Here is a 14,367-nt window from a genome sequence, read left to right as displayed (position 1 = left end):
CTGGATGCAGGCATACTACTGTCAGGTGAGAGACAGTTGACAGCTTGACAGAGCTCCAGACAAAAGACTCGAAAGCAAACGCGCAGCCTTCCTCGTGCACCCTAGGCTTGAGCTCGGCGATGGCACTTGGATGGCACTTGGTGGGACCGGCACCCTCTGAGGGAGCCTGTGGTGTTGGGAGGCAGGAACCAAGCTGTTGTAGTCAAGCAGAAAGGCCCAGAGCCATTGCAGTGGGGACAGTTTACAGGAGGTTGTGAGAATGGGTTGAATGTGTGAAGGAAGAGGGCGCCAGATCCCCTGGAACTGGAGTTACAGACAGTTAGTTGTAGGCTACCATGTGGATTTTGGGAATTGAACCTGGGTCCTCTAGAAGAGCAGCTGGTGCTCTTAACCACTGAGTCATCTCTAAAGCTCCCCCCCACACCACCCCCTTTTGGCTTCCTAGTAATCTCAGTATATGAGGATAGTTAAAGTTTACTGGAAAGCTAATATACCAGAGAACTTTTTCCCCCTGTGCTGGGCATTCAACTCAGGGTCTTGCAGGTGCCAGGCAAGCGCTCTTTCACTTAGCTACATCCCCCGCCGTGTATACAGAATTTCATTTTAGAAACCTCACAACGATTTATAGGTTCTGTGTGTGTGTGTGTGTGTGTGTGTGTGTGTGTGTGTGTGTGTGTTTACATGGAGGCCGAGATCAATGTTGGGTGTCATAATTGCTCTCCACCTCATCTTTGAGACAAGGCTCTCATTGAACCTGGAGCATACCAATTCAGCTAGACTTAACTGACCTGCAAGTCCTGGGGATCCTCCTGTCTCCACCCTCCCAGTGCTGAGATTAAAGGCATGTGCTGTTGTGCTTGATTTTTTGTTGTTGTTGGTTTGTTTTCAAGACAATGTTTCTCCGTGTAACAGTTCTGGCTATTCTGGAACTTGCTTTGTAGACAGATTCTGTTTTTTAATGTGATGGGTATTTTGCTACATGTCGTGGAAGCCAGAAGAGGGTGTTGGATCCCCTGGAACTAGAGTTGCAGATAGTTGTGAGCCACCATGTGGGTGCTGGGAATCGAACCCAGATCCTCTGAAAGAGGACTCTTAACTCCAGAGCCGTCCCTCCAGCTCCTGTGGCTGAGTCTTTCCATGAATGCTGAGGATCCAACTTAGGTCTTCACGCTAATGCAACAAGCCCTTTACTGACCAAGTCGCTTCTCCTTCTTCACTTAAAGTTTTGTTTTATGGGCTGGAGAGATGGCTCAGTGGTTAAGAGCACTGGCTGTTCTTCCAGAGGACCCGGGTTCAATTCCCAGCAACCACATGGTGGCTCACAACCATCTGTAATGAGATCTGGCATACATGTAGACCGAATATTGTATACATAATAAATAAATAAATCTTTTAAAAAAATTTGTTTTAGCCAGGCAGTGGTGGCGCACACCTTTAATCCCAGCACTCGGGAGGCAGAGCCAGGCAGATCTCTGTGAGTTCGAGGCCAGCCTGGTCTACAGAGTGAGATCCAGGACAGGCTCCAAAGCTACACAGAGAAACCCTGTCTTGAAAAACAACAACAAAAAAATTTTGTTTTATATTTATTACTATGTATGTATGTATGTATGTATGTATGTATGTATGTATGTATGTATTTTAGAAAGAATCTCACTGTGTAGCTCCTGAAACTCACTATGTATACTACTTAGGTTGCCTTTGAATTCACAGAGATCCATCTTCTTCTGCCTCTAGAGTGCTGAAATTAAAGGCATGCACCACCACACCTAGATTATTAATTATTCTTTTATGTGTATAAATGTTTTGTGTACAGTTTGTGTATAAATGTATGTGTGTCATACATACATGCTTGATCCTCTTGGAGGTTGGAAGAGAGTGTTGGATCCTCTGCAACTGGAATTACAAATGGTTATGAGCCATCATGTGGGAACGGAACCTGAGGTCCTTTGCAAGAGCGAGTGCTCTTAACCCCCAGCCGTCTCCCCAGCTCTCCCCACCCCCTTTAAGATAACAATATTTACTTATTTTTCCCCCCTTTATCTTTTCCCCTTTGGTTTATATGTGGAGACCAGAGGTGGACACTGGATGTCTTCTTCAATCTTTTTGTTTTGTTTTTGTTTTTTTGAGACAGGGTGTCTCTGTTATGTAGCCCTGGCTGTCCTGGAAATCACTATGTAGACCAGGCTGGTCTTGAACTCACAGAGACTTACCTATCTATCTCTTTTTCCTGTGTGCTGGGATTAAAGGCATGCGCCCCACCACAGCTGGCTTCCTTCAATCATTTTTTAATAGAAAATTATGTATTTAATTTGTGTGTGTCTATATGTGTGTTGTGTGATACCTGCACATATGCATGGGCAGAGGCCCTGGAATTACAGGCCTAAAACCCAGGCATGTGTGAGCATGTGCATATATGTGTGCATATGTTCCCTCATGTGTGCACATGTATGTGTGGGTGTGTCTGTGTATATGCCACATGTGTGAGAGCACCTGTGGAGGCCAGAAGAGGACGTTGGATCCCCTGGAGCTGGAGTTACGGGCAGCTGTGATGACTTGGGTTCTGGGAACCAAACTCTGGTCTGGTCCTCTGGAAGAGCAGACCGTGCTCTTCACTTCAGAGCTGCTTCTCCAGCCCCTGTTGTTGGGTTTTAGTGTGGGTTCCAGGGATTTGGACTCACGTCCTCACGCTCACACAGCAAGTGTTTTGACTCATTGAGACGTCTCAGCTGTTATGTACATTTTGTTTGTGGTGCCCTCCCCCAAGTGCTGGGCATGGAACCCAGGAGCTCAAACATGCTGAATAAGTATTCTATTACTGAGCCCCAGCCCCAGAACTGGACAGTGTTTTTATAACTTTGTATGCACTAAATCTTTCATCCTATGCTAACTCTATGCCATAGGTACTATTATTTCCCCTATTTGACAGGTGAAGAAAGTTGAATTGTAGAATGTTCACTGTGTATAGTTACTATGCGAAAGAACCAAGATCGAACTAGGAACTCTGGCTTTGAAGGTGTTGTCTCTAACCATGGTACGCTGTGAATAATTCCTTTCAAGCAGTAGTTCTCAGGCTTCAGTGTGCCTCAGAATTACTAGAGGCTTGGCTAGAGCCACAAACACTGGGCCCCACATAGCGCTCTGGATTCAGGAGGTTGGAGTGAGGCTTTAGCGTCTCTAACCAGTTTCCAGTTGGTGTGGATGCTGCTGATCTGAGGACCACACTTGGAGAACTCTTTTCTATCTATTCTGCAGTTGCCTCTCGTTGGCTGGGAAATAGTACAAGCATAATTTCCATTGTAGAGATAATGGGGAATCTGGCTACATAACCCACCCACCAACCCAGCCTACCCATCCATTCATCCAGCCTGCAGTTGGGGCACATGAGTGCCAGGCTTTATGTCTGCCTCCATTCTTGGCCTTGGCTTAAGCCAGAATCACCAGGAGCCTAGCTTGGGGCACACACCTGTAATCCCAGTTTTGAGAGCCTAAGACAGGAGGATCTTAAGTTCAAAGCTAGTCTGGGCTACTTAGCCAGATTCTCTAAAAAAAAAAATAAAAAAAACCACTAAGCATGGTGGCTCTAATTCCAGCTCTTGGGAGACTGAGGCAAAATGATTAACTGTGGTGATATATTGTGCACCCCAATAAAGCTTGCCTGGGGATCAGAGGACAAAGGCTGCCACGATATTAAACATAGAGGTCAGGCAGTGGTAGCACACGGCTTTAATCCTAGCATTCAGGAGGCAGAGATCCATCCAGATCTCTGTGAGTTCAAAGCCACACTGGGAACAGAGCCAGGCATGGTGGCACACACCTTTAATTCCAGCACTAGGAAGGAAGTGAGATGGCAGGGCACAGAAAGGTATATAAGGCATGAGTAAACAGGAAGTCTCTCTCTCTTGGCAGAGAATTTCGTAGGGGTAAGAACTAGTGGCTTGCTCTCTGCCTCTCTGATCTTTCAGCTTTTACCCCAATATCTGGCTCTGGGTTTTGTATTTTTTTTTAATTTCTTTTTTTTTAAATTTCATGTGCATTCATGTTTTGTGTGCATGTGTGTCTGTGTGAAGGTGTTGAATCCTCTGAAACTAGAGTTACAGGCAGTTATAAGCTACCATGTGGGTGCTGGGAATTGAACCTGGGTCCTCCAGAAGAGTAGCCAGTGCTCTTAACCGCTGAGCAATCTCTCCAGCCCTCTGGGTTTTTTTCTTTTCTTTTTTTTTTTTTTTGGTTTTTCAAGACAGAGTTTCTCCATGTAGCTTTGCGCCTTTCCTGGAACTCACTTGGTAGCCCAGGCTGGTCTTGAACTCACAGAGATCCGCCTGCCTCTGCCTCCCGAGTGCTGGGATTAAAGGCGTGCACCACCAACGCCCGGCACCCTCTGGGTTTTTTTAATAAAGAAGACCATTTAGCAATTTGTGTTACATCTGGTGCCCAATGTGGGGCGCCAAAATGTAGTTGGAAGTTTTTCTGTGTCCCGTTTGGTCCCACAGCCGGTCAGACCCAAGTAAACACACAGAGGTTTATATTGATTATGAACTGGATGGCCTATGGCTCAAGCTTCTTGCTTGCTAGTTCTTATGACTTAACCCATTTCTATTAATCTATAAGTTGCCATGTGGCCGTGGCATTACTGATCTGCTGGCATCTTGCTGCTCCTTGGGCGGCAGCTGGTGTCTCCCCTTACTCTCCTTTCACTATCTCTCTTGGATTTTCCTGCCTGGTTCCATCCTGCCCTGCCATAGGCCAATGCAGCTTTATTTATCAACCAATCAGAGCAACACATATTCACAGCATACAGAAAGACATCCCACAGCAATTAACTGAGAGTTTGAAGTGACCTGGGCTGCACATAATGAGTTCCAAGTCAGCCTGGGCTGTAAAGTGAGACCTTCTCACACAAAGCTAAAACCAGCACTGGAGAGAGGGCTTAATGGTTAAGAGCCTTTGTTTTTCTTGCACAGGGCCTGGGTTTGTTTCCTAGCACCCACATGGTGGCTCACAACCATCTGCAACTCCAGTTCTGGGAGATCTGATGTCTGCTTCTCACTTCCGTGGGCACCACGCACTCATGTGGTGCCCAGACAGAAATGCAGACAAAACACCCGTACACATTAAAAGCAAAACAAAACAAAAGAACACCCAAAGAATCACCTGGAATGTTTTAAAATTCCAGTGCCCAGGGCTTCTTCCCAGACCAGTTAAATCAGAAACTGAGAGGGTAACAGGGAGATCTAGGTATCATATCCTAAAGTGTTTCAGGGGCTTCAGTGAGCACCACTGTGGGGATGCAGGACCTTGGACACTGCACTGCCTCAGGAGGACCAGAGGACCTCCCTAGGAAGATGCCGTACTTCCCTGGCAAGCAGAGGCTCAAGTTTGTTCCTGATAGCCTGTGTATGTATGTGCATGTGTGTGGCATGGTAAGACTAGGTGACTTGCACAGTGTCGTGTAGAAAGGAGAGCTGGATTTGGTCCTTTTGGGCAGTGCTTATCAGTTTGTTCCTGGAGAATGTCCTAGATGCAGGACCACTGCTGCTTAGAACTAGCCGTGGGTGACAAGCTTGGGTTTTTCCAATCCCTCCCTCCCTGGAGAGGAAGAAGGAAGCAGTGACTATTTCCTTTTCTCTATAGACACTTGGCAGGTTCTGTCTTTTTGCTTATTGACTTCTTTCTCCTAGCACCCATCTTAGCCCATCTATAGTTCTGATGGGTATTTGGTAGTGTTACTTAGAACCAGGCCAGGGTTTCTCACAAGGAACACAAGCTCTTCATTGACAGCCATTGTTCATTGGCCAGACACCCCTAGTTTCCTCCGTTTGCAGGGCTAAGACCCATCCCTCCCTCCCCACCCACCCCACTTTCCTCTGCCTGTGCAGCAGCTGGCTGGTGTGTGGGAGAGGGAAATGTAGAGCAATTGATTCCCTTCGTGTCTCTGTGCATCTATTATGAGGCAGTCGCAGAAGGCCTCAGCCTGATCTTGCGGGTCTCTGCTCTTCCTGGACCTTCAGGACTGCTGCATGACTACTGCCCGGACCTAGCGTGCACCGGCCTTATATGTCATCATGGTTGCAGTGTTAGTATCTCCATACAGTAATTAGATGGCAGAGTTAGGCGTAGGATTGACGTGTTCTCGAGTACACTGTGCTGTGATTGAGTTTATGCGTGCTGGTATGTGTGTGTGTATGTGAGCGTGCATATGCTAGTCTCAATCTTGGCCCGAGGGGCCAGGGGCTGCAGGTCTCAAATTCCTCTGCTATTTTTAGGGGCCATATCAGTTCAGCTGTCCAGGAGCCCGAGTGTGTGTCAGAAGGAAAGTGCCACCCTTCCTATCTCCTGTCCCTAACCCCAGGACACTGTCTGTCCCGACCCATGCCCTTATTTGAATAGCTTCCTTTCCCTTCCACCCAGACCCCACTGCTCTCTGGCCGTGGGCATACCTGGTACCCGCAGTCCTCCAGCCTCTGCTGTCTCCACAGCTCTGGCAGGGTTGGGCAGCTGCAGCGGGAGGGGCCTGGGAGAGGGAGGGGACCAGGGGCGGGGCTGCAGCCTGTGCTATTTTGAGCTGCTAACGGGAGCAGCAGAGAGGAGACTCCTTGCTCTGGGCTGCTCCAGGCCAGGCCATGCGGGTGAGTGTCCTTCTGACCCCCAACCCCGGAAATGCCCCAGGCTCCCCATGATGTTTTCTCATTTAAGAAAGGAAGGTGTCCTGTTATTTCCCCAGATGTGGCAGAAGTAGGTGGAGAGGAAGGGGTGGTGCTGCCTTGGGGCTCCTCTCTCAGTTACTTGGTTGAAAGGGCAGTACACAGCTCCAGCTGCCTCAAAACCTCTAAGAGACAAGGCACATATTAGGCCTGACTCATGATTTGGGGAGCATTGATGGGAGTCATCTTCTAAACCTCAGTTTCCTGGGGCTGCCTCCGCCACACCACAGACTGAGGCACGCCTTTCCCACAGTAAGATTGCTATGGAGGCTTTTATTTCTTCCAAAGCCCAGAAACTCAAACATCTCTTTGGAGATGTTGGTCCTGCTTTGGGCTGGTATTGTGGCCCCTTCTCTAGACAGGACTAGACAGGAAAAAAGGGCTTAACAGGGGATGGTCCTCAAAGTTGGCTGGAATCTTCTTATTGTCTTCAGGAAGAACCCAGCATGGCCTCTTCTATTCCTGTGCCCAGCATACTTAGAAGGGACACATGTAGCATCTCAGGATGCCCTGTCTGTGAGCCTCTTTTTATTTTAATTTAAAGAAAACTTTTTATCTTTGTGTGTATGAGTGTGTGTGTGTGTGTGTGTGTCTGTGTGTGTGTGTGTGTGTGTACACGCACGCATGAGCACACATGTACGTGCCTTGGCATGTGTGTGGAGGTCAGAGGACAACTTGTGTGAGTTAGTTTTATACTTCCACCATATGAATTCTAGGGACCAAACACAGGTCCTCAGACCTGGTCGGCAACAAGCGTCTCTCCCTACTGAGCCTTTCTCCCAGTCCATGGCTCTCTTTTAGCAGAGATTATTCCAGAGAAGTAAGGTCCTTAAAAAAGCAAGTGAGGAGATAGCTAGCTGCCTCCCAGGCCATCCTGTCCTCCCCTCTACTCCCCCAGCCACTAAGGGTAAGGTTTTCAATTGAGTCAGCAGTTGGCAGAGTGTGGGCTGGCCTGGTGCGGAGGTGTATCAGCAGCCTGAGATATGCCCATAGCATTTGTATCTCTCTGTGCCCAAGGAATTGCCCTGTCCCAGCTGCCAAACTGGCACCGTTGTGGAGGTGTGTGTGGGCAGAGCAGGGTGGTGCCGGAGAGAGCTCTTTGCTCTGTGAGCGGGCTGCTTCCTGCTCTGGTCTACTCCCCACCCCATCCTGCATACCCAGGACACCAGTACCTTGACTGTCACAGATTCAGGGCCATGGGAAATGATGCTAGCAGATGGCACAGTGCCCTGCAGAGGAGCCTTGAGTGTCCTCAGTGGGGGGAGGCCTCCAGCAGGCCTGTCTGCCTGTCGGAGGAAGCCCTGGCCCTTCTGCAACCGCAGCGGCAGCAGGAAGCCATCCCATGCACCTGCTTCCTCCGGGCTGGTGGGCAGTGGCCCAGGGTTCTCTGCTGCTTTCTGTTCCGCCCTGCAGTGAGGGAGGGCTCTAGCTAGAGGCTGGCCCTTGAGGGCCGGCTCCTCTTCCTCTGGCTGGCAGTGTGGCCTTCAGGCCCTTTCCTGAACTGCTCTCCTTTAAAGCAGCTCTTTGAAGAGTGTGTTCAGGTCATGAGTGGAGAGCCAGGTCTTGCATGGAAACCATTGTTTTCTACCCAAGCTGTTGCTACTGATGTGGACGGCCCATGGTATGGGTGAACAGGAGGTACTGGGGAGGGCTGACCACTTTCCCTTAAAGTAAGCCCTAAAGGCTTGATAGAAGACAGATTGGAGTGTGAGTCCTCAATCTGCCACTTGCTGTCATGAGGCCGTGGGAAAGTCACATGATCTTCTGGGGCTTCTTTTGCTCATTTGTAAAGGAAAACTCATGCTGGTGTCTGCTTCAAAGGGATGTCGTGAGCATCAAATGGGACAGTGCTTGTTAGGGGCTGAGCACAGTGTCCAGCGCCAAAAAGATGCTTAATAAAGATGTGCTGTTGGGGCTAGATGTGTTGCTCAGCAGCAGACTGCTTGCTGAGCATGTTTGAAGCCTGGGGTTGATTCCCCAGCACTGCAACGAAGTCACTGCTGCTGCTGTTATTATTTCTTCCCTTCTCCTCATTCTTTTCAAAACCCTTGTTCCTTAGACAGGTGGCTGCTTGCTTGAGATTGTCAAGGACAGAGTCTCCCCCAGAGCTGCCTTTTGTGCCTCAGAATGGGGATGAAGAGAGAAGAGGCAGTTCTGGGCTTCCTTGTCCTCAGAATGAGAAGGAAGAGCATTGCCAATGTTGTCACGGGGGCAGGCTGGGAACTTACTAGCTATTGATGACGTTCTGGTTCCTTCTAGACACAGTCTTTCTCTTGAAGTTACTGCTCTTGGGCTTAGATGGCTGGCTCAGACACGTAGGCCTTAACATATCCGTGCGGCTAGGCATTCCTGGCCCAAGGGACTGCCCAGTGGATGGGATTATTCTTGAGGTCTTTGAGCTCCCTTTTCTTTCCTTTCCTTTCCTCTTTCTTTCTTTCTTTCTTTCTTTCTTTCTTTCTTTCTCTTTCTTTCTTTCTTTCTTTCTTTCTCTTTCTTTCTTTCTTTCTTTCTTTCTTTCTTTCTTTCTCTTTCTTTTTTCCTTCCTTCCTTTCTTTCCTTTCTTTTTTAAAGATTTATTTATTTTTATGTGTGTGCACCTATATTATTTCTATTTTGCCTACACGTATGTCTGTGTGAGGGTGCCAGATCCCCTGGAACTGGAGTTACAGACAGTTATGAGCTGCCATGTGGGTGCTAGGAATTGTACCCAGATCTTCTGGAAGAGCAGCCAGTGCCCTTAACCACTGAGCCATCTCTCCAGCCCAAGCTCCCCTTTTCTTAACATAGTGGACTGTGGTAGCTAAGGGAGGGTGGTGGTTGCTGGCACTGGGGACAGTAAAAACCAACCTCGTCTCCTGAGTGACAGGCACCTTTGGGTCTGTGGGCAGAGACAGTCCCTCAGCAGATTTCTCCTCTGTGAAAACAAATGCTTCTAGCCATTATCTCTTTTCTTTTTCTTTTTTTATTGACTATTTAGCCGTCTTGACAATAAAAACAAGCAGTAAGTGACAAATGCACACAAAATAAATAGCAAGTGTGTCTACTGTGTCTAATCCACACCATTTACAAAATTATTATGATCGCCATTTGCATGCTATTTATGTTCTAGTTGTTTTTGATTGATGTCATTTTGTGTGGAATTTTCCATATGGTTTCATTGTCCACATCTTTGTCGACTTCAATGGCAGCACAGCCATGTGTTGGGCTGAAGCCATTGTTTACCTAACCGTCTCTGATTCTAGTCCTTTGGAGTGTTTGAAGTTGTTACGCAGAGTGCATCTATGAAAAAATGCTAGCATGAGTTTGTGGGTTTTCTTGTCCTCTTTGTGTCTTGAAGTCAGCTCTTTGGGCATACGTTCCTGTGGGTGGGCTGCCTAGACCAGAGGATGATGTGTTTCCAGCAAGCCCTTGCCTTCCCTGTCTGGCTCCCATGGCATGGAGCTTGCTATCTTTTCACTGTTGCTACGTTTGGAGATTACAACCTCTCTTGTTTGAGTCACATCTCTGAGAATCAGGATGGACAACCTAATTCTCTGTAGTGTATATGTGGGAGAGACCAGATGGGAACTCTGCCCCCCACCCCTGTTTCCAGTATTGTCATGTGACAAACACTTGTAAGCGCCTAATGGTGTGATGGGTAAGAGAGTCCTGGCTAGAAGGAGATCCCAGAGAATGACATAGTTACCAAGACCGCTCCTGGCTGTGAATGCCAGCCCTGCCTCTTCCTGGCTGGGAACCTCTCAGCATCCCTCCCCCTTGGCTTCTCTGAAAAGTGGGTTGCTACAGGGAGAGTGAGGTCTGCAGTGCCTGATCCTGGGCCTGACTCCGGAGAATGCTCACAAGTGGTGGTTTCCTTTCCTTCCAAGGCAAGAGGTCAGAAATGACACAGAGAGAGAGGTGGCCAAGGCCTCAGAAGGTGATGGGGACATACTGGAGTCTCCCTTTTACAAGTTCAGAAACTCAGTTGGCAGGACCCATGTGGTTGAAGGAGAGAACTGACTCTGCCAGTGGTCCTGTGATCACACACACACCATGGTGCATGCGCGTGTGCACACACTCTCACATGTACACATATAGAAATTAAAAGAATAAGGTGAGGACATGATTGAGAAAGACATTGTGATGTTAACCTCTGGCCTCCATACTTTTCTGCATGGGTGAGGACACCCACACCCACACATACATAAAAGAATGAATGGATGGATGAAAGAGAGAATGCATGGATGGATAAATGAGGAAATGTATGTTGAATACCTTGTGTAGGGTCCATCTCAATGTAGGCATTCCACATTCAGTAGTTAACATTAGAAATGGCTGGAATTACTAAAGCAGAAGTGTGTCAGGAGCAAGAGTCCTTTGTTCTGGGAAGCCGCGCTCCACAGCAAGTCCCTAGTTCCAGGAGAAACGTGTTTTTCCATCTGGGGTGACCGTCAGAGGCACCGCCACCAGCTCTTTCCATGTTGGATAAAGATAGTCTGCTCCTGGGCCCAGGCGCCTGTAAGGGAGAGAAGAGATTCAGGCAGTTCTTTCCCAAGGCACAGAGGCGACTTGCTCTGGGGAGGTCCCCACATGCTGTCAGAGTACTGCTCCCTGGAGCAGCTGGAGCAGAGGAATGAACCAGATGTCTAGAGGCCAGTGTCCTTCTGGGTCAGATGGGACCTCCCTAGACAATAGGGAAACTTGGACCTGAGTTCAAAGAGCAAATGAGTTAATTAAGTAAATTTAAAGTTGGTAGCATATTAACTGGATAGTAAGACAGAAGTCAACAGAGCCAATTAAAAATAGTGGAGGGAGCCGGGCGGTAGCGGTGCACACCTTTAATCCCAGCACTCGGGAAGCAGAGGCAGGCGGATCTCTGAGTTCAGGCTAGCCTGGTCTACAGAGTAAGTTCCAGGACAGCCAGGGCTACACAGAGAAACCCTGTCTTGAAGCCCCGCCACAAATAATAAATAATAAAATAATAATAATAATAATAATAATAATAATAATAATAATAATTGAGGGCTAGGGCATAGCTCACAGGTGGAGCCCTTGCCTAGTACGTGTGAGGCCCTAGGTTCCATCCCTAGCATTTCAAAACAAAACTAATTTCTACCTATTTATTTACCACAGTCAGTTATGGGAACAAATCAGATCTCCAGTTCCATAGAGTCGAAGTGATTCTTTGGTGAAGCCTCCCCTGGGCAAGGGCAGACTCTGGCGTTGAGGGTCAGGAGGACCAGCAGATGGGAAAGCTTTGCCAGCTACAGACCTCTCGTTCCTGGGAGGCGGCTTGAGCTGCAGGTGAAGGGGAGAGATGTCTGCCTCCTGGAGCATCAAAGGCTTGGGGGCTCTCGCTGACTCCTACAGTGCTGGATCTGGAAGTGACTTTATCCGTTATCTAGACCAGGCTAGCCCCAGGCAGGCCCAGAGGGGTGAAGTGGGTTATTGGAGGACGCACAGCTTCCCAGAAGTTCTCTATTCTATATCCACCTTGCTTTTGTTTTCGTCAACAGTTTATTCCTCTCTCTGAGGAATGTGACCCGAGTCACACCTCCCAACTGTCTTCCTTTCCTCCTGTTACCCACAGCAGTTGTCCCAGCGGGTCCTGGCCTTTAGGAAGACACGGAGTCCCTGAGAGGCCCTGCCCCTGTTTCTTCTCTGACTCAGGGTGCAGGCTGCCTTCAACACTATGGCCTTCTCATCACGATTTGCCTTCTGGGAACAAAAGGGAAGTTGGATTTCAAAATCTTGGTTCTCTTATGTGCTTGGCATGGTGAAACTAGAGACGGATTGAAGCATGTGTGTGCATTTGGGGGTGCAGAGAGTCACCAGTGGCTTTGGGGAGCCCTTTCTGCCTTGATGAGCTGAGTCACTTTCCTAAGCCCCATCTCTAGTAAGCTGAGCTGCCTTTTGTACCACTGGTGTCCTCCGAGTTCATTGCTCCACACCCTTCTACAGCCTGTGGCTCAGACTCAGCCCTGGGACTGCGGGGTTCTGGGAAAGGCTCAGCCCTGATGCCTTTGGAGCTCAGATTCCCTGAGTCTGGGGGCTGAGGTGGGCAGAAGAAGAAAGGAGCTGGGAGTGAGGGCATCAGGCCAGTTGGCGTCTGGGTCCAGAGAGTAATCCAGGCTGTGGCAGACTTGGGCATGCCTTTGTGCGTATGCACAGTCTCTGGCTGGACAATGACCTACAGCAGCCAGAACCTTTAGGGAGGGGAAAAGGGCGTGAGTCAGCCTGAGGCTAAATCCAGAGCTGAGCTCAGACCTGAGCCCAGTGTCTCAGACACTTTGGGGGGCAACCAGTGTTCCCAATGCCTCACCTTGGACAGCCGTTTGGGACCCCAAACAGAAGCTGCTGGAGAAAGGACAGATTTGGAGCTGGTGAGGGTTTCAGAGTGAACTTAGAATCTGGGCCATATCTGAAGCCAAGCTAACAACACTGTGTGCACTATTGAAAGTGTCTGTGTGGTTTGGGGACACTGCTATCCTCTAACCTGTGTGCCTAGGGGCTAATGCATGGTGTGATCCCTGTGGGGAGGGGTGATGGCCCTTGGTGAGGAGGGCAGCATGTACAGACCTGGCCACCCTGCATATATCCTCTCTATCCAGCCCTTCCCCTTCTCCGCACAGACCCCAGTTCCTGAAGTAGAAAGGTTTTCTCAGTGAGTATTTGCCATCTTCCCTCTGTCCATGTCTGTGAGAACTAACTGAACCCTGGACCCACTGAATATGCTTCGTGGACAAGATGCAGCTTCAATACTGCAGTGGTCATCCTGCTGGACAGTGTCCAGGCACTGCTAATTGGAGCTCAAAATTGACCACAGATCCTGGGTGAAAATGGACAGCATCACTTTGCTATTGGATAATTGATTCTGGATGTTGCTAAGAATATCTTCCGTTAGAGATCGGGCTTCTTCCTGGGCGCCTCTCTCTCTCCCCTACTGTGGGCTTAGGGACAGAGCTGCCTAGGGAAGAAAGACCCATTAAATCTCCTGGGCCTGCTGGGCTTTAGGAGGGAGAGATACTGAGAGGTGCTAGAAGAGCAGGCTTTCTGACCTGGGGGCCTACCCCCTTGGAGTTCCTTCCCAGCCAGTCTCTGAACAGGAAGAACCTTCAAAGCATCAACAACATCAGTCCTTTCCCCAGACAGCTATGGCAGCTGCTCTTTCCCCTGACTCTGCCCCTCCTGTCTGACTCAGGCTACCACACCAGCTCCTGCTCTAGCCCAGACCCACACCCCAGTCAGGGGTATCTCTCTCCTCCACACCTTACCTTACCTTGGGGTTCCTTCCCCCATCTCCATGGCTGGTAATTTTGTGACCCTGAGGCCATGATGTGGACTTCTGACAGCCCCGGTGGGCTGGCTACTGAGCCCCCCAGCATCCTTGGGGTTTACTTCCATGGAGACTCTTAGTTCTTCAAACACTGTCTCTGGACGGTTTCAATTACAAGTGAAGAGATGCCTTCCTCAGCCCCCCACGCCCAGCACTGCTCTGGTTCTTGGGGAGAGAAAGACCCCTAGATCTTTTCATGCTGGTGTCAGGTCTCCCAGCTTGGACCTGCCAGTGACTTCTCTGTCTGCTCCCTCAGGTTAAAGAGGAGGACAAAACTCTGCCCAAACCTGGCCCTCCTGGCAAAGAGGAAGGGGCTGTAAGTGCTTCCCTGAGATGGGGGGGGGGGGGATG

General features: G+C 49.1%; 1 protein-coding gene across 15 annotated transcripts in view; it reads left to right on the top strand.

Annotated features, from left to right (window-relative positions):
- Positions 1-14,367, top strand: part of Myo18a (myosin XVIIIA) — a 109,038-nt gene that overhangs the window by 38,653 nt on the left and 56,018 nt on the right. Inside the window, exons 1-2 of one of the 15 annotated variants that reach the window (XM_052755889.1) lie at positions 12,271-12,412; positions 14,274-14,332. The exons of 13 other annotated variants lie outside the window; for them this stretch is intronic. In XM_052755889.1, coding sequence (XP_052611849.1) covers positions 12,373-12,412; positions 14,274-14,332 — 99 coding nt within the window. In that variant the 5' untranslated portion in view covers positions 12,271-12,372. Of the gene's footprint in view, positions 1-6,564; positions 6,627-12,270; positions 12,413-14,273; positions 14,333-14,367 lie in introns of those variants that run through there. One more of the 15 variants, XM_052755890.1, reaches the window with a different exon arrangement.

Source organism: Peromyscus californicus, unplaced genomic scaffold, assembly GCF_007827085.1.
Source record: "Peromyscus californicus insignis strain IS unplaced genomic scaffold, ASM782708v3 Scaffold_3__1_contigs__length_106647218, whole genome shotgun sequence".
Taxonomy (NCBI): Eukaryota; Metazoa; Chordata; class Mammalia; order Rodentia; family Cricetidae; genus Peromyscus; species Peromyscus californicus.
Note: the sequence above shows the minus strand (reverse complement) of the source record. Positions and strands in the feature narration are given on the sequence as shown.